The sequence below is a fragment of the Amphiura filiformis genome, chromosome 6 (assembly GCF_039555335.1).
Source record: "Amphiura filiformis chromosome 6, Afil_fr2py, whole genome shotgun sequence".
In the NCBI taxonomy this organism is placed as follows: Eukaryota; Metazoa; Echinodermata; class Ophiuroidea; order Amphilepidida; family Amphiuridae; genus Amphiura; species Amphiura filiformis.
Window position 1 is genome coordinate 49,985,180 of NC_092633.1, and position 21,042 is coordinate 50,006,221.

Here is a 21,042-nt window from a genome sequence, read left to right on the forward strand (position 1 = left end):
ATGAAGAGGTAAACATTAGTTAGTGGTTTGCATATTAAGGATAACAAACTGTAATTTTTTTGTAATTTTTTCCAATTGTTTTTAAATTAACTGTGAATGATCCTAGCACTTCAGAATAGGTCCAGTGGTTCTCCAAAGTCGCCGAAAACTTTGGAAAAGAAATTTAAAACAAATTAAAAAAAAAAAAAAAAAAATATTTTTTTTAAAATTTTTTTTCTCCAGAAAATCGGAGTACTCCGATTTTCGGGGTTTATAACTCAGGAAATCGGAGTAACTCCGCGAAAATCGGAGTAGTTGGCAGGTATGTATATGCACATTGTGCATGGTTTCAAATTAAATAGCACCATCATGCTGGATTAATAAGTTTTACCTTGTGTGTGGGTTGGAGAGTTGTGGCGTGCATAACCCAATTTGTTTCTAAGTTGGAATGTTGTCCACACGGAGAATTGGAATGTTGTCCACATCGAGAAAGACTGTTATCCTGGGAATCATGCCACATGTACAAGTTCAGTTAAAGGAGCATTTCGTGATCCACAGCCTCATCCCCCCACTTTTCTCAAAAAAAGTTGAGATTTTTATACCACTAGAAACCTCTTGCTACATAATGTTTATGTACAAGTTACTTGCAAATTAATTTGTTAAGCAAAAATATCATCAAATTTGTATTACGTTCTGGATAACAGAACAAAATTACAACACAGTGCAGTGTAAAACATAAATCATGCATAACTCACAAACATAAAATCGGCATCAAATGACAGTTTGAAAATAAGCTTCTTTAGTGGATATAACTGAAAATGTCATAAAAAGAGGATGCTAGGATCACAAAATACTCCTTTAAGAGGCACTATGCTACCAATATCCGCTATTGTCCCACTACTGATCAAGTGGACTTTGGCCCGCATTCATCCCCATATGATTGATAGTGCGTGCAGCCATTGTGCCTCAAAGTTGAAAGTTGCACCCACAACACTCAAAACTTAATGTATACCTTCATATAAGTTACTGACTTCACCTGACTATAAATACATTTAGAATTCCAACTGGCCTAGTCCAGTCCATCGGTCAGGTACTAACAGGAAGTACTTGTCCATTGCCTCGCAGAATCTGGTGCGATATAATTCTGGTGAAACCACTGTAGGCATTTTCCCTGTCAAAATAAAATAATAAGACCAAAATAATAAGTAATTAATTACCCATTTAATTGTGCTGATGTCCATTTTATTTACTGTATGTGTAATTAAAGCAATAATGTGCAATTTGCATTAAAAATAAGACTTTTTATTTTTTCCAAACAAAATGTTAGTTTTCACTATCACGTATGTCCTCTTTTAATTGCAGGCTGTACAAATGAGGTATGACAATTGCTTAATCATTCCAGCACCTATATATACATCAATATCGATCTGTTGAAAATCTTGTAGCTTCACGCCCCGGGCTTCACGCATGGACATATAACATAAAGACCCATAGTAATGAACACATAGTTCATACAATCAATTTGACGGAGTTCAACATGTTTATTTACAAATACTGTATTCCGATTATTGCCCTCGGTTCCCTGGTAAAAAGTAGAACACAAGCAAACCTTACCTTGGCCTCCCACTATGCCAGATGATTTCACAATCATTTCTAACTTCTTGTCCCATGTAAAAGTACGAATGTAATCTGAAACAAAAGTAACACATTAGATAAACATTAGACCATATTGTCAAAAACAATAAGGGAAGTATAAGATCTAACCCAATGCTAATTAAAGTACAGATATCATATTTCATTTAATGAAGTAAGCTACCCTTTATTCTGCATAGACGGTCAATAAAACACTTCCAACTGCAATCGGAGATCCAGGGTCCAACCATCAACTCTAAATTCCACACATCATAATACTAATCACAGAGTGTCCGTCCGTGCGCTATCACATTCGCGCAGTGCGATATCGCGTGCTTGTAGTATGCTATCGCAGAGTATCAACTGGGGTGTGCACAAAGTACCGCATCGCGTATCGGAAAACATTACAGTGTGACTAACAGGTGCATCTCATCGGACCAATAGGCCTATTTTCAAGACATGATTAACATAAAAATCATCAGTTATGGTATGGCCTATAGAACCTGTTTGCGTTCAAATTTCTCCCGATTGAATTGACGGCCTACATCCAGACACTACTAGAATTTCTGCTATTTTGGGTCCTCCAATGTAGTAGCAGGAAAGGGCTTGGAAGAGGCGAACGATGGGTTTTCAGATGATGGGTACCGAAGTAAGCGTCACAGCTACAAAACAGAGTTGATTAAGTTGTGTCTTAATAATTGAGAGACGTATATCGTAGTAGTTTGAAAGGTCAGGACAAGTATTATGGGTAAAGGGTGTTGGGTAATTAGAGATAAGCCTATCACGAGAACCGCCCAACCCAAGAACCGCGAAATCTAGTTATATATATTTCCATCATTTTGTTGTGTTTGTTTTATTTCTTCTTTTGCCTGGGTTACTCATTCAGTGGATGTTTTAATGTATCCTCTGTTCTTTCTATTAGTCTACTGAACCCATGGTGGCAAATTGGTCCACTTCTATTGACTGATTTGTCCATTTGAAATCCTCATTCTCCCCTGATTTAGCTAAAGTCTTCCACAGGGAGTATGGGTTTCAATAAAATAGACAATTGATTTTTTCGGTAAATCCATAAGCCTTTTTAGAGTACACCTAAGAACTCGCTCATTCTGCGCCACGCCGCTCTGCGCCGACAAGGCCAAATGACGAGTTCTCAGGTGTACTCGCAAAGGGTTATGGGATTTACCGAAAAGGTCAATTGGGTGATTTCCATTGAAATACTCATTTGCCGAAAATGTAGTTAAAGCCAGAGGGGAGCGAGGGAAGACGATGGACTGTGAATCCAAAGGTCAAGGGTTCGAAACCCAGGTTCGCCAGAGCTCGGCTGGCTCTTTGTGTCCTTCAGCAAGACACTTCACTCTACTTTCTTAGTGCTTTGGAGGGCACTTTAAGCCGTCGGTCCCGTGTACATGTATTTCTGACATTAATGCAGTGTGCACGTTAAAGAACGTCACAGGCTATTCGAAAAGAGCAGGGGATCATCCCGGTACTGTTGACTGTACTTCAAAAATACACTCATCTACTCAAGGTTCCAGAGTAAAAATAAGTACAGCTTGTCTGTACGCAGTGCGATAATACTCATACATATGAGGGAGGCACTAATACGGAAGAAGAAGAGCCCACTGTATAGAGGGTTATATGCAATACAATCACTCATGAAAGAGTCACCAGTCCTCATGTAAATTAAATTCTTTCCTCCATAAGGTACCATGGGCCAATTCGTATGATAATAAAACAGGTGTTAGGTATGAATGGTTGTGAAGCCGATCTAGAGACCTGTCTCTCTGCCATTTCAATTGTTATTTAGTTCTGGTTGGTTCATTGCATAGGGTCTATAGCAAAGACTAACACTGTCTTACTGCGTGCTCATATGTACATGAATAACTTACCTATTACGCCAACTACTAATTCATCAGAGTTTTCATCCAAGCCAACAAGTAATGAATAATCCATGATAAGATGACTGGCTAAGAATGTAGCATCGTAATGTATAGCAAAGGCTAACGCTGTCTTACTGTGGGCTCGGATGTACAAAGGTGAATCAACCATATCTGGAAAAACAAGATTTGTATTCGGGTTAGAGTATGTGGCAAAACTGTATAAACTTGTCATTCATCTGAAAAAATGTTGAGATGTGATTACATATCATTGTGATTTGGACAGAATCCTTAGATCATTTAAATTCAATTTTTGTAGCTTGGTTGGATATCTCAAAATTTGCTGTGGATTTTAAGAAATCCTCAAATGCTTTGAAATCAAGCTAGAGGCTCACAAATGCTGAGACGAAAATATTTTCGTCTCAGCACAAATGTTCATAGAAATTTAACTTTATATGTTTGCATTGTATAGACAAATTCAAATTCACACATTCCTATACCTTAATGGCTGCCAAAGTTGGGTCCCCGTCGGCTTAATGTCACATAAAATGTGAAATAATGCGGCCTTGGAGGGTATTTTAAACTGCATTCTATCACTTGTGTTACACGTAGACAAAAGAATGATGACAGTTTACAACACAAAAGAATCTAACATTGATTTTTAAGCGGCTTTAATCCACCCAATTGGGCAGTCACTACACCAGTGTGGTGCATGCGGGGACCCGTCATGGCCGACCAAATGCTGACCATGACTTGGCTCGTTGGATTCGTCTATAGTGTTGGATGTGCCTTAACCCCATGAGAACTACCTACCTGAAAAGAAGTTTTCATTATCAATTGGACCAATCAGCAACATTGTTAGAATAATTTCACCATACAAAAAAATTGGGGTGAATTTATTTGCAAAGCTCCAGTCTGATTGGTGATCTAAGTGAAGATATCATGTAATTGACCAATCAGAGGCACTGTTAAATCGGCAGGTAGTGCTCAGGGGGTTAACATGAATAAACTCTTTAAATTGACCCATACTCATTATTGCCTTACGTTTCAGTAAATTTTCATCCATAAGAACCAGATCAGGCTGTACGTCTTGTCCCGTCGTCTTCACATGTCTGTTACGTATAGATCCCTTGAGATCAAAGACTTGAGACATCTTGCGCTTGTAGAAGAGATTCTCCATGACTAGAAGATCTTGTTTCTGCGCTGTGTTCGTTACCGGATTGCGATAACCAACCTTGTATACACCTATAATCTTGGCAAGTGCTGTAGGCTTCTGCAAATTCATAATAATACAGGGTGTCCCAGAATGATTTATACCGTGTTTGAACAAAATATCAAAAATATATAGCCAAGAGTGTAACTAATTTTAATAAGTGCAATACAATGCCACACATGTCTCCTACTTATTCTGTGACTTTCATGGAAATAGCTTGATTCGTTTTGGCGTGACATTGTTATTACTGAAAATGGACGAAAACTGCATTGCAAAGGCATCATAACACATGGATCGTTTATCACCATCGTCCAGCCGCACTGTGCAATATATTGGAGAAATCCTACATTCTTTGATAGGAAATTTGGCACAGATGTAGAGCTTACAATGCGAAATTATTCTTGATATGGGATTAAGTGAAACATTTCAATATGACATCAGATATTTAGGTTGAAAAACATACTTTTTATGTGATTTTTACCAAAAATTTTACCCAAAAATGTCATTATTACAGAGGATATAACTTCCTCAAGGATCCTCCGCAGTAAATTTTAATCTTCTTCGTTACGTAGCTGTGGGTTTGCCAATATACTGTGGACATAAATGCATGCTGTGATACTAAGGACGAACCTTATCTATACTTTAATGAAAAATCCATCTCTGCCGGCATTTCAAATGATGGAACTCACACACCTCAATAATTGTCTTCAAAACTGCCGCCAAAGACAGAATAGTTTAAGGTCACTCAAGCGTAGCAAATTCTTTATTCCATACAATTATTGCTTCGTAACATCATAAATAAACAATAGATATTGACTATTTAGTAGAATAAGAACATTACTTTGTGCTGAACGGTTAGTAATTTTACAGATTTTCAAAATAGCTTGTCTTGTCAAAACTTGGAATTCACCATTTTTACACAGTCCTCTCTAACTTCTACTAGAAACGTCCAATTTTTAAAATCTAAAAAATCTGAGAAGGCTAAATATATGTAGATTTTAAAATGCAAAACAATATGACCAATAAATATGCCATTCATACATAAACAATTCCATCTTTCTCGGTATAAATCATTCTGGGACACCCTGTACAGGCCTGTGAGTGGGTTTGGATTGTTTGGATCAGAATTTTTTTTCCGCCACAGATCTGGTAATATATATGCAATTTTGTAGCATGAAAAAATGTTGTATCTACAGCCCAGGTTTTATCAGGTTCACAAAATGCAAACAATGGGCTATTCCAGTTGAAATCCATACACTCCCTAAAGAAGTCATGACCTGAATCTGTCACACAAGGGGTGTGGATTTCAAATGGAGTCACCCATTCAGGTAACCCCATTTGAAATTCACACTCCCTGTGTGGGTGGTTAAGGTCATGTCTTCCATAGGAGGTGTATAGATTTCAAATGGAATTGCCCAATTAGACACCAAAATCAAAATTGCCAAAAAATGAATAATTTTAAGGATTTTGTCAATTTGGATAATGGTATCATCTTGGACTTCACACACTTTTTGTTTGGGCACCATGGATTCTACATTTCTCCCAATTTGTTTCACAAAATGGGATCAGTACACATTATTTGTATCAAACTAATTTAATCGCCCAGCATGATCTGAAGAGATGACCCTCTATAGCCCATCTTTATTTGTATACCGTAAAAACTCGATAGTTAGCATATGTGCTTACTATTGAGCGCTTCTAAAACATGTAAACATGAATTGCCCCATCTACAAAATTGTAAAGGGTTTTAAGCAAATCATCGATACACATAGTTATATACGAACAAGTAAACCTGCAAATTTGTGTCTCAACCCCATTAGCTTAGTTGGTAGAGGGCCAGACTTTGGTACAATTTCATGTTTTCAAAAGCGCTTGATAGTAAGCACATATGCGAACTATCAAGTTTTTATGGTATGCCACAAGAAATGATGTGATCTATCCTTACCCTTTGTAGTAATGTGCTATTCAATTTAAAATCCATACTACCCCTGTGGAAGATTTTGGAAATACATTCCACAGGGGGAGTATGAATTTCAAATGGAATAAACACATTAGCAGCTCCATTTGAAACTCACTGTCCATTAAGATTCAGGTTTAATCTTTCTCGGAGGGTGTATGAAAATGGAGCTGCCTGATGTGCTAATTCCATTTGAAATTCATACTCCGCCTGTGGAACGTATTTCTAAATTCTTCCACAGGAGGAGACTGGATTTTAAATGGAATCGCCCAATATATTACCTGCTCTGTGTAAGCCTTCTGAATGTACTGGAAATAATGAGGAGCAAATTCAAGAAAGGACGGCAGCTCAAAACGAGATATCTGCTTCAGTATGAAACGATTATCTGAAAATGAAACAAACAAAAACACAAATGGAATTTATTTCTTAAAGAAATTATGTAAGAAAATGCCTTTGCAAAAATTAAAAAAAGGTTGTATAAAAAAAAATCAAAACTTGTATACAATAATGGTTTGCATATAAACATAGATAGATATTTTATTTCCATGCCAAAGTTTATTCCATGCCAAAGATTATTTTTAGATTAATAAATTTCTTAAAGTGAATAAGTTAATTAACATGTCACTAATTAGGCATGGCGGAGCCGTCCAAAAGGGCATTCTTAGTCAGTGGGAGTGGTCTAGTTTGTAGACACATTTCTGATTGGACAATCGCATGATTTCGGGTGCCGTTTATCAGGCCGTAGACGACCCCACGTCATCATGCGTCTTGATAATGCATAACACGCGTATTGAGGTGCACGTATGTATCGCGCTGGATGCGTAGACTAGTGCGGAATACGCGAACGCGCTAGCAATACGCGCAACAGAATACGTGAAGTTGTAAACAAGTTTCGTTCATTTTATAATAAGGGGAGTTTTTATGACGGTAACTTAGTTTTTGCTTAAAAAATTTGTTTACAGTTATTAAAATAATATTTAACTGACTAAGAATGAGAATAAGCGATAGAATTTTTATTTTGCCTATCCTCTACCTATGATAGAGCGACAGGCAGGTCCAATATTTTTATCGTAGTGGATACGGCTGCGCCGGCATCCACTACTCAAAATATTGGACCTGCCTGTCCTATCACACGGTAGAGGATAGGCAAAATAAAAATTCCTATCGCTTATTCTCTAAAAGGAGGCCAGAGGTGGACACAACCTTCCATCTTACATTACATTACACCTATTGAAACCATATTTTCAGTGCATAGATACATGTTGTAGAAAGCTGTATCATGAATTACCTGTATCACATACTGACACATTTGCAATGGCTGCCTTATGTGACCTTTTATTATTGTCATCTAATATTGTGATGAGATACACTGTAAAAATACATATTGTAAATTACTGTTTAAGTGTTATCACAATATTACAATTCCATGTGCATTCATAAAACAAAGAAGTACCGTGAAATATTAAATGACAGTATATAAAATACAACAATGATAATAAAAATCACTGAAGGCAGCTATTGCCAATACATCACTTTTTTTTAGTTTCTTTTATTATCACCTTTCATTTTTTCTTACTCATATGTTCATAACTGACTGGAAGATTGGATGGTGTTATTATCAAAGGCAATAACGAGGTGAGCAGTTCAAGAAATTTCAAATGACTTTCATTTTCAGACCCCAATTGACCCTTTGCACAGATTTGCCATCTTGCTACCAAAACAAGGTTCTCTGTGCAAACCCAGGTGCAAAAGGGCAGTTTTGTTTTCCATGCTTCTCTCACTGTATTTACCCAATGAGTCGGAATGTTTTCCATTCTAGTGGCTTTCTGATTGGCTATGTGGTTCGAAGAGTGCACAAAAGGTGTACAAATAAGTCACACACAACCCGCAATGGAACTTTGTTTTCAGATGAACGTGGCATAGGGTCAAATAGGTACGTAACATCATTTTAACTAACCCCTTGTCTTGAGGAATTTGGACCCTGATTTTCCACCTCTTGCAAGCCAAGTGACGCATCTGGATAAGGAACGGATGTAAGTCTCCTCGCCACTTGGGAAGACTGTCTTTCGCAGTAGACGGAATTGTTCCGCAAAGTACACCCGACAGAAGAACTGTGAGTTGGTTTGATCCGAGAACTCTGTAGATTGAAAAAAGGGTATAAAACTATGATTATAGAATTACAACAAACTTGACAACTTTTGTCAGCTCGAATTATATGTGAAAGTGGTGAAAAAAAATTGTGAAATTGTGACATGATCAAGGGAAATGAGTCACATGTCGACTCTGGTCGAAAATGAGTTTTACACATGTTTCTAAAGAGGACATTTTGCTTTAGAGCTTTTAGAAACTGAAAACCCCATGTTGATACGACTTTTTTTTGCGAAGTTACGTCACCTGGATCAATCGTTGAAAACAATATAAAACAAAAGAATTTTAACACTTTCTTTGCCAATATCTCAAAATCATTATTAGCGACATCCGACCTTATCTGCGGGCTGACATTTTATCACATGTGCTGCTGGGTGCTGTGTGGAGAAAATCCTGACCACGCCACGGGAGCTGGATGGTTGGAAAGTCCTTTCTGTTGGCTACTTTTAGCAGCTAGTAGCTTTTGTCTTTTGTCTGTTTGCCCAATTTCATCCATGACCTTGAGTCAGTGTTCTGCTCCTTGGATTCCACATAAGACACATTGGGCTATTCCATTTAAAATCCACACTACCCCTGTGGAAGATTTTGGAAATATCTGCCACAGGGGGAGTATGAATTTCAAATGGAATGAGTACATTAGGCAGCTCCATTTGAATTCCATACACCCTCTAAGAAAGATTCAACCTGAATCTTCCAGTTGGAGGGTGAGTTTCAAATGGAGCTGCCTATGTACTCATTCCATTTGAAATTCATACTCCCACTGTGGCAGATATTTCCAAAATCTTCCACAGGGGTAGTGTGGATTTTAAATGGAATAGCCCATTTGACCTGCAGATACTGCCGCACTGCAGCCGGCCAGCACACATGTTTATTTTGGTATTGTATGGTGTGTTTTATGGTGTAATTATTAACTATGAAATTGTTATGGAATGTATTTCTTTTGTATTTTGATGCATGTATTTTGTGTGACCCCTGGGCCAAACTGGAAACAGTGTTGATCATGGAGCTTTGTATCCCAGGCAAAACAAGTTCTAATAAAATACAAAATAAATCAAATAAAGGCAAACAACTTACGCAATTCTATATGTGGACTGGTCTCCAGGTTCTTGCCAGGTGGTGCATCAAAATCAAAGTCTTCTGTAAAGAAAAGAATTCGAAATGGAAAAATTTCAAACGAAAAATATCAAAGGCATGCAAAAAAATCACTTTTTTAAAATATTTCATTAGAAGACAATGTCAGAATTTCTGACTGCCTTTACATGATACATGATCACAACCATAGAATAATACTTAGACCCCTGAGCGCCTATCCCTGACCGGCATTGTTAGGTGAAGTCACATGTCCATGGTGATTTTGACAGGCGGACACGGGGTTACTATTCGCTGTCAGAGTGACGTAATGATCTGATTAACTACCGTAGCAATGGGTACAAACGATTTGTTATTATATCGTTCTTCGTACCTATTGCTATGGTAGTTAATCCAATTATTACATCACTTCAACAGTGAATATGCGCGGGGAAACAGAAGCATTTCAACGAATACAGCAAGGGTGTGATTTCTGAGCTGTTAGCGCTCAGTTAAATAAGTTTGTGCGGTAAAGTGCACATAGACGTAAACATTTTTGGAAAAGTAGGACTAGTTTGTTTGGATCTTTTTAAAATTTGCTGCTATGTCTGTTAACTTCACCGCATACAACAAAGTCAGAGGTTTAGGTTTCAATTTGTCTGGGGTCACAAGAAAGAAAAAGATTAATTCTTTCATGCATCAGTTATGTCATCAGTCATCACCCTAATCGTTTTTAACAATTCCTTCTATTTTGAAGTCTAAAGATTGGTGAAAAAAATATGTTTATATGCATGCTCGAACAATATTATGCACTTTTTCTCAAAACTAGCAGGGTGATGATATGATATTACAATTATATGTCTAGTAGAAAATGTACATTAGCTAATTAGTATGACAAAAGAATTAAGGTAAAAAGTTTAGAACACAAACAAAAGTTAATAAATATCCCAAGATGAGAACACTACAAAAACATAATTATTTCATAGTTCAGCTCCGACTCATACTCGGAAGATTGCGGGTTCGAGCCCTGGCAATGCCGTTGTGTTATGCCCTTGAGTAAGACACTTTAAATCTCAACCCAGGTGTATAAATGTGACGTGTCATGTCAAAAGGAGACACTTTTGGGCAGGTTATCAATTTTGATGTTTTTACATATCTTAAATATAGAGATATTTTGCACCACAACGCCGACTCCTGTACCTTTTTTTCCTACCTTTTTTTACATGGAAACCTATCGAAAATGGTTAGGGTACTCGACTTTGGTGTATGAGGTCTTGGGTTCAATCCCAGGCGGTGGAGATTAGCTGGTGTATTGACTTAAGGTTGGTCTGAACCAAGGCATGTTTTAAAAATGCAGAATTCCACTTTCCTTGAATTCTATATTCATTAATCTGTGTACTTAAAGTTTAAACTGAAAAATTTTAGGTTTTAAATTTTTTTACCAAATTTCTATCATTTTTAAATATGGTATTTCACCCTTTTCCATCTGAAATCGTCCACATGGTCAATGGCGGAAATCTTGCCAATCTCGTTGCTAAACGGGTAGCAGTATGTTTGCCTTGCGCCCGGCGACGCAAAACGCATAACAAGCCTGACCGCGTTTCCTCTGCGCTACTAATAACTGCGCGTGCGATTCACCCCCCTGTATCTCGCATGAGACTTAAAAACAACTTCTCTGACTGAAGACATGTCCGGCCGGGAAATTCATACGGCTTGATGAACAGTTATTCCTCTTTTTTATGGAAAATATTGCTTGGATTTTCGTAAAACGTGTGCGGAAGTTGTATTTTAATTACGACTACGAGCTGCATGAATTACAGGAATCAAGATTATCACATTTGAAAACAAGGGTTGCTTGATTGCTGTCTACTGCCACTTTTGATACAAAACGGCGATTAAAACATGTTCATTTTCGTGCATGTTTTCAATTTTTTGTGCAAGCTAACAGATTCATTATAGAAAATAAAGGTAAGATTTTGGTCTTATCGTGTACAGCTCCTTTTCCTCTAGTGACCGTTTTTTTCATTTTTTTAAATTTCCGTCAAAAAACAAAAATATACACCAGTATTGCCCAAATTAGGCTGAAACTGTCAAATTTCCACCATTTTTATCGAATATTTTTAAAAGATGGTCAAAATTCAAAAAAATAAAAAAACGGATCCTAGATTTTCATACCTAGTTTTTGAAAATCAAAAAGAAAACATTTTTTACTGTAAAAATAATTAGTTACGGTGCACGTAAATTTTTGGGTCAAAATCACACTTTTTGATGATTTTCTCCAAAAGTAAGCATTTTTACATAAATCTGACGTCACCACAGGATTTGTAGGGTAATTTCCATTCGAAATATGTTTACTTGTATACACTTTAGATCAACAATTTAGAAGTTAAAAGGCTAAAATGTTTTCCATAATTCCATGGTTCAGACCAACCTTAAAAACACTGAATTTACTTGGCAACATCTGCCGATTAAAGTCAGACATCTGGTCTCCTCCATGGTCCATTTAGAGTTAGGTAAATGAACCATAAGAGTACTCCGTCATGTGGAGGGGATGTTAAGCTGTCAGTCTTGTGTATAGAGAGTCATACCTATTGTATATATTGCAGTCAGTTTTGAAAAGAGTAGGGTGTTTATCCCTGGCTGTCCCAATCACATTCGGTATCTGGGAATTTGACAAATGTTTGACCACTTCTTAAAAATGATAAAAAGGATAACCCACAAAAATACAAATTTCAAATGTGTAACACTTTGTCTTTGTTTTCTTATTCACAGCAGTGGCGTAGCCAGCACTTTTTCAGAGGGTGGGGAAGCCAACTTTTAAGGGGGGGGGTACAAAAAAATATCAGGGTGGCCAGCATCCCACAGGGGGGAAAGTCTTCCCACAGGGGGAAGCTTCCCCCTTTGCCCCCTCTACCTTTGGCTATGCCACTGATTCACAGTATTGTGTATGACTATACAAATCAATATCATGCTTAAGAAAAGATAACTATTCTATGTTAGAATGAGAGAGACAGAGAGTGAAAAAATTGTGATAGTTGTTAGATGCAAATATCTACAGCAAAAACCCAATAATTAATGAATCAAGCAACCAATTAGTCAACACTCCATTCCTACCTTCTGCTAGCTTTTGTAGATCCATCACACTATTATCTGTGATATAAGCATGGTTCAAAATAAAAAACAAAAGCACATTGTGTACAAACCATGTGAAGATTTGACATATGGAGAAATCAGGCCCGTAGCCAGGATTTATTTTGGGGGGTGCTGATTTGGAAAAAGTGAACCTTTTTTTTCTTCAAAATTTGGACCTTTTTGGACTGGGGGTGCGGATTTGGCTATTTTTGGACCAAAAAGGCATAAAACCTCTATTTTTTATTTCATAAATGGGACTTTTGGATAAAAAAAGCGATTTTTGGGCCTTTGGCTACGGGCCTGGGAGAAATATTTCATTTCGTCACATCTAATGCCTGTTACCAGGGGCGTGGCAAATGGGTAGACAGGGTGGACAAAGTCCATGGGTCCAGAAGCCCCAAGCAAAAGTGAAAATGAAATAAGGACTGACAAAGCAGATGCTAAAAGGGCCATACACTGCTCCTTGTCCATGGGCTCCCAAGGCTCTTGCTACACCCCTGCGTAGACCTAAAAAATGTTGGGTGTTTTGGGGGGAAAATGTATATCTTCAATATGAAAGGTCAAAATTTTCATATGATGGATGGCTTTTCCTCACAGCTACATACACTTTAAGTACATATTATTAGATATATAAAGTTTACTTCGAGGACTGATAAATGTCAAAAATATATAAAATATCAATATTAAATAATTTGCCATAACGCTTGTATTATATCACAAATATTAATCATAGGCCAGCTGTTGGTGGCCTTAACACAAACAGTAGGGATGAGGGAATAAGAACAAGGGACTAATGTCAACAATGAAAGTAATGATACACCTAAGGCCATCTTAATTTAATTGTTTGTCTCAAAGCCCCCCATGCGCATTAGTAAATCGACCACTTTTTGCACGTTATTCCACCTGGATTGAGTAAATTTCATTTATTTTCCACTGTTTTTTTACAAAAAAAATTCAAAATCCACCTCAAACATCTCACTACTGACATCGTCAGACATAAAAATAGCATTAGTCCTAAATCTCAATACATTTCTTCATCTTGCACACAGCACGTGCATATTCCCCAGCAAATTTTCGTCAAAAAGCCCCTCCCACATTTTGATAAAAAAAAGTCACTTACAAAAAAATTGAAAACAAAACAAAATGCATTCGGCATTAGTGTTTCAACTTTGGAAGGGCTTTGAGACAAACTATTAATAGGGATGGGCACACAAGGACTTTTTTCTGCAAACTTACACAGGAAGCAGTTTTCTATGGCCAAATTACATCAGGAAAAAGAATCTGTCAAAAAAAATTTCACCAGATGAAGTCTTAGATCGGGTTTTGGCGAAAATTCAAAATGGCCACCAAAATATGTGTTTTTTCAAGATTTTGCCACTTTCTGTATAGTTTTAGGCCAAAATCACCAAGTAATTTGTCTTTCTATATGTTTTGGAGGCCGCTGATTCCATATCTGCCATAAATATAATGGCCATGTGAATATCTAGATGGTTAAAATTCAAAATGGCCGCCAAAATAGGTGTTTTTTCAAGATTTTGCCACTTTTTGTATAGTTTTAGGCCAAAAGCACCAAGTAATATATCTTTCTATATGTTTTTGAAGCCGCTGCTTCCATATCTGCCATTAATATAATAGCCATATGAATATCTAGATGGCTAAAATTCAAAATGGCCGCCAAAATAGGTGTTTTTTCAAGATTTTGCCACTTTTTGTATAGTTTTAGGCCCAAAGCACCAAGTAATATACGTCTATATGTTTTTGAGGCTGCTGATTCCATATCTGCCATTAATATAATGGTCATATGAATATCTAGATTGAAAAATTTAAAATGGCCGCCAAGATCACCTTTTTTAGAGAATTTGCTGACAGGGACCCATTTATATTGAGTAATAAAAATATGTCTTTTTAGGTGTTTTCATGTCGCAGACTATAAATCTCTACTCGATAATAATCAAATATGATTAATCATTGTGGCAATATCTGACCTTGGATAATATATTCATAATGGTACAAGAGGTACCATTATGACAAATGTACTGCACCAAGGTTTTTTAGTACGCACAACTGTATGTCAATTGTGTAATTTCAGGTTCACCATAGCAGCTGAAAAACAAACACTAAGCCACAATATCGCTAAAGTCTTGCTGGGTTAGCGGGTAGATCAGCCCTAAAATGAGGAAGGCAAGTTCAAGTCTATCGCTAATTTCAGAAATGGATGCTTGAATTGTGATCGGTGGAATGATATTTCAGTGTCAAAGAGACAGTAGCCAATATTCGCAAATAATAAATGTCAGCCAAATTGTGTCAAGTGAACTAACAGAGGACTGGTTCAAGAAGAAAGTGTTGCTAAGAGCCTGCAGATGCAGCATGCATTGAATCCAATAAACAAGTTGGTATACCCTGACTTTAATATTTCGTCAGAGTTGAGCACTTTGAATGCCTATATAATACCAGCAATTAAACTACAAGAAGCATGACATTAAGTGCTCCGAGCTCTGTTAATCTCTGGTAAATAAAATCCAGATAGATGGTCATGCCTACCAAACTATGAAGTCAGTCTGGATGATCTAGCAGGCATCATATATTTCACACAGTAAACATTGTCTTTGGTCAGGAGTTGGGAACAAGAAAATGTTGATTTTCCAAGTGACATTGACAGTGATGATGCAGAGCCTGAGCCAAACAGAGCTGATATTGCTTCCACTTCCAAACAACAGAGGTCAAATAGAGACCTAGCACATGTATTTCCAAGTCGGTGAGCCATGACCCGCTGCTTGGAGGACATTATCTCAATCTCCAACACTCGCTCGATAAAAGGGACAATGTTGTCACTGCGGAACTTAACGATACACAAAACCTGCTGGTCACAAGCTCAACAACATGGTAGGTAGGTGACTACATGGTCGATGGGTCTAGGCCTAGCGTAGCGAGAAAGACAATGACCACTGGCTATATCGAAAATTCAAGGCTTACATCTGCAGTCTCTTTCTGATTCTCGCATTTTTCTCTAGCTCTTTCAGCTGATTCGGTTTTGGATGCTCCTTGTTTATTCTTTCGGATCCATGAGTTGGAAACAATAGCATTGAAAGTAGCTTTGTAAAAATTATTCCCTGATGCAATTGTCCATGTAGATTTCGCCCTTTATAGTCATTTTGACATCAAATTCTGCTTCCAGTTAACTTTTGGTAGGTATCTGTTTTTGCACGTATGTCCTAAGTATTTTCGTTCATATCCCAATTGAATTGCCCGACTTTATCAAACCAATCTTCAGATTTTTGAGTAGAGATTTGGTCATAGTCAGCGAGAATTCTTTTGCTCAGAGATTATGCTGTCATCAGACACTCTTCTTGATCCAGTCCTCTGTTATTTCACTTGCCTCAATTTGGCTGGCACCATTTGCTTATATTGTTTATTGCCTTTTAGCCTTGGACACTGAAATATCATTCTACCGATCACAGAGAATCCATTTCTTAGATTTGCGAAAGACTTGAACTCGCAGTAGAGCTGAACTACCCGGTGATCCAGCAACACTTAAGCGATATTATGGCTTCATGTTTGCTTTTGCGCTGCTATATGGTGAGCTGTTATGATGCTGAAATGACACAATTGACACCATATACAGTCGTGCCTAGCAATAATATAAAAAACAAATGCCATGGTGCGGTACATTTAACATAATGGTGCCTCATGTACCATTATAAAATGCATTATCTGAGGTGATTATTGCCACTATTAATCATAGAGATTCATAGTCTGTGCATTGAAAACACCTAAAAAGACACATTACTCAATATATCAATATAAAAGGCTCACTGTCCGCAGAAAGTCTTTCTAAAAAGGTGATTTTGGCGGCCATTTTGAATTTTTGCCATTATCTATCCTAAATATTCATTTGGCTATTATAGTGATGGTAAATTTGGAATTAGCAGCCTCAAAAACATATAGGAATACATAATACATGGTGCATTTTGCCTAAAACTATACTAATAGTGGTAAAATCACCTATTTTGGCGGCCATTTTGAATTTTAACCATCTAGAAATTCACATGGGCATTATATTAATGGCAGATATGGAATCAGCGGCCTCCAAAACATATAGAAAGACAAATTACTTGGTGCTTTTGGCCTAAAACTATACAGAAAGTGGCAAAATCTTTGAAAAAACACATTTTGGCGGCCATTTTGAATTTTCGCCAAAACCCGATCTAAATCTTCATCTGGTGGTTTTTATTTTGACAGATTCTTTTTCCTGATGAAATTTGGCCATAGAAAAACTGCTTCCTGAAAAAAGTATGGGTCAGTGCCCACCCCTACTATTAAATTAAGATAGCCTAATCTTTGAAGCCCATTATATCTATCCTGCAATATAGTGATATACATGTTTCAGTAAACAGCCATGTGACTTAGTTCTCTTAACAATACACATTTACATACATGCATGCATGAATGGTTGATAATCTATACTCAATCCAGTCTGACATACCTTTAGTTGAATCTGTAGGAGTGCTTGGTACAGAATCCCCATCAGCAACCTGGTAATATACCCCTTCAATATTAGTGAACTGTCCTTCATCCTTCCTAGTCTGCTGTACAGCTGATGGCACCGCTACTGCTGTGTTAGTCTGGGGCGCACCTCGGAAAAAAGACAGCACCCCTTTGCTTGTCTTTCCTGCAAAAAAAGAATGTGAATTGATGGTTAATTATTCTATGGTTTTACCACTTCCATTACTTGCTGTGTACCAAAATATGGCATCTTATCAGCCTTTCTTCTTTGTGTTTCTTATTTTTACCCATATTTCAAAATAAAGAATTCCAACTTTAGGTCACATTTATGTAACCTAATTTCATGTATCGACATTTGATTCACTTTGCTTAAAGCAGGGGTCAATTTCACTTATAGTTGATACATCATAAGATCTAACATGACATGAAGAGTTCACAGGCTATAAGTACCCCCTAAGAATGTATAAGTACCCCTAAGATTATGTGTCCCCGCCACTGGTGATGAAAAAGGGGGTGGGGTGGGCAATGCCTCCCATCAGTCAGAGATCTTTCCCCAGTCCCCCCATTATTTTTTTGTTTGAAAATTTACCATTTTAGCAGCAATACTGCAGAACTTTCTTGACTTTTGACACAATTGAAATTCACTTAACCCCCAATGCCCCCACCACAAATATCTGGTAACACCACTAGTCACCGCTGTCAGTAAAATCAAACCCCCATATGCTCATCTACTTACTTGTGAGCTGGCCAATCCTTTTGGAGAGTTCCTTTCCTTCCACACCTTTGGATCCGTCACCTCCAATCAAAACTTTTCTCTTTGGTGTCGGGCTAGCATCTCTTGAGTTAGTTAAACTGCTAACAGGTGGAGTCACATCATATGAGGCTGCTGCGGCACATGCCTGTGGCTTTTGTTGACACTCGTATAACTGAGCTTTGTATTGTTGTGAACTGAACAGATAAAAACAATAAGAGTATGTAAACGTAATATCCGTTATGAATTTGTGTATTACATTTCAAAGATATAATATCTGAAAGTCATATTTTGAGAGTGTTTTCATTAAGGTTCCTGCACCTAGAAGCCCTTGAAATTCAAGGATGTTTCAAGGTCCAAAAGCATGATTTTCAAGGACTTACCACAACACAAAAATCATGATGCGGCTCTCCATGCGGCATGCATTAGCAAAAGTGACAGCTCCTCTCTACTCCGCAAATTTGGTCAAAATTATACTTTAGGTAAAATTCAATTTCCAGGACTTTTAATGCCTTGAAAAGGTGTTTTCAAATTCAAGGACCGTGGGAACCCTGTCACTTCTAAGAAACGCTTCCCCCTCCTTTTTCATAAATGCAATGCCCCAGGAGCATTTCATAGAGTAAATATGATAGTTCTTGGGCTTTACTCTTGGCAACCATATAATTTTTGAATCAAAAAATTAATTACAGTAATAATTATTCCTACCTTAATGCATATGCTATGATAGAGCTTGGTTCCTGGTCATATATCACAACAGGTACTAGTGTGCACGGGGGTAACATGTAATGCTGATTGGCTGGGCTGTAAACAAGGACAATACAAAGATGAAAGTCTTACTAATGTGTTCAACAAGCTTTGGGCTATTCCATTTAAATTCCACACTACCCCTGTGGAAGATTTAGCTAAAGTCTTCCACAGAGGGAGTACGAGTTTTGAATAAAATAGACAATTGGGTAACTTCTATTTGAAAAACTCACTCCAGTTGTGGAAGATATAGGTAAAGCCATAATACAGGGGAGTATGGGTTTCAAAATGATTAACCCTGACCAATTACATTTGAAAATATACTCCCCTGTGGAAGATATTTCCAAAATCTTCCACAGGGGAGTGTGGAGAGTGACCTAAGGACCCAGTGCAAAATCTTGTCAACTAACTTGTCGGCGTACCCGAATCCCAAGACGCTGACCCAAGACGATGCAACTATGCTGAGAAATAATTATACTGTTGCAATATACAGCAATAACAAAATGTGTGCCTGCCTGATAAAAAGCCATGTTCAGTCACCTGTTCATCGGCTCCATCTGCCCAACTCCTGCATTTCACACAACCAAAATTATAACACCTGATAAAACTACCCAACAAATTGCTGTTGTGAGTGTACTGATGAATGACTCTTGATATCATTATGACCTTTGATATAGGCTACATTCTTTGCCTAACAATAACGGGCTCTTCCATTTAAATCCACTACCCTTGTGAAAGATTTTGGAAATATCTTCCACAGGGGGAGTATTAATTTCAAATGGAATGAACACATTATGCAGCTCCATTTGAAACTTATCATCCCTCTGTTAAAGATTCAGGTTGAATCTTTCACAGAGGGTATGTGAAATTCAAATGGAGCTGCTTAATGTGTTCATTCCATTTGAAATTCATACTCCCCCTGTGGAAGATATTTAGCTAAATCTTCCACAGGGGTAGTGTGGATTTTAAATGGAATAGCCCATTGCTCATGGTGATTAAACTCAAGTACTACGAAAAACATCTGTATAAAGGTTTCGGACAATGATTGACACACCACAGAGCATGCAAGCTGATAGCTGGTCTTTCTCTTGAAATGTACTACCTGCCGATCTATCATTGCCTCTGATTGGTCAATTACATGATATCTTCATTTTAATCACCAATCAGAATGGAATGGAATGCAAATAATTCACCCCAATTTTTGGTGAAATTATTCTAATAATGTTGCTGATTGGTCCAATTGATAATGAAAACCTCTTCTTGACCAATAGGCAGTAGTTCACATGGGGTAAACGATTACACACTTACTAAGGCATGTTTATATGTGAGAGTCCTGAACCAGGTAGTAACGTCTTAAAGAATGACCTCATATCGGAGCTTTGTCTTGGTAAAGATGGTTTAGTTGGACTGCCATGATCACTAGGTATAGGCTTAGGTGAGGAGGTAAAGAACCCATCAGGAGTGTCAGATACACCTGTATAACAGAACCAACAAAATCATAGAATTTAGATACAAGTCTAGTCTTAGACTAACCTGATACCTCTAGTCTTATTCAGATTTCCTTTGACAGCTTAACCATTGCGTATACGTGCGCGACATCAAGCGTGTGCATTGGACCTTGTGCAAATAATACGCGCTGGACGGCTAGAAGTACGCTTAATTTGTCAAAGGAAATCTGAATAAAACTTTAGTCATCAATGTTCTGGGTTGACAACTGAGAAAATTACATGCTAATTTTGTGTTGAACTTTCCACCGAAAATCAAGATTCGGTACAGTGTTGCAAGAGTTAACCTTTTAGTCTAAATCTGTTTTTTGATATAAATATATTCAGTGTATGATCCTGTCACAACGGCATGGCAAGGCACAGGTACCTCGGATGTTCCATGACACAAATCATGTGTGTATATTTTCACAAGTCTAGCTCTTATGAAAGTTATATTTTTCAGTCTAATCATAGTTACCGATGAAGTTAAAAAAATTTTATCGTGAAATAATTGTGCTAGCTTGAAATTCCCCTGAACAATCGATTTACCCATACAT

At 37.4% G+C, this 21,042-nt stretch overlaps 1 protein-coding gene across 1 annotated transcript; it reads right to left on the bottom strand.

Moving 5' to 3' along the window:
- Positions 1-751: 751 nt before the first annotated feature.
- Positions 752-21,038, bottom strand: LOC140154585 (1-phosphatidylinositol 3-phosphate 5-kinase-like). The gene is made up of 13 exons (XM_072177152.1): positions 21,035-21,038; positions 20,310-20,475; positions 18,963-19,058; positions 18,243-18,454; positions 17,487-17,672; positions 12,986-13,021; positions 9,878-9,940; positions 8,613-8,792; positions 6,937-7,040; positions 4,530-4,758; positions 3,498-3,659; positions 1,594-1,668; positions 752-1,150 (listed from the first exon to the last, which is right to left on the bottom strand). The coding sequence occupies exons 1-13, from the start codon at positions 21,036-21,038 to the stop codon at positions 1,032-1,034; spliced, it is 1,632 nt and encodes a 543-aa protein (XP_072033253.1). The 3' UTR covers positions 752-1,031.
- Positions 21,039-21,042: the final 4 nt, after the last annotated feature.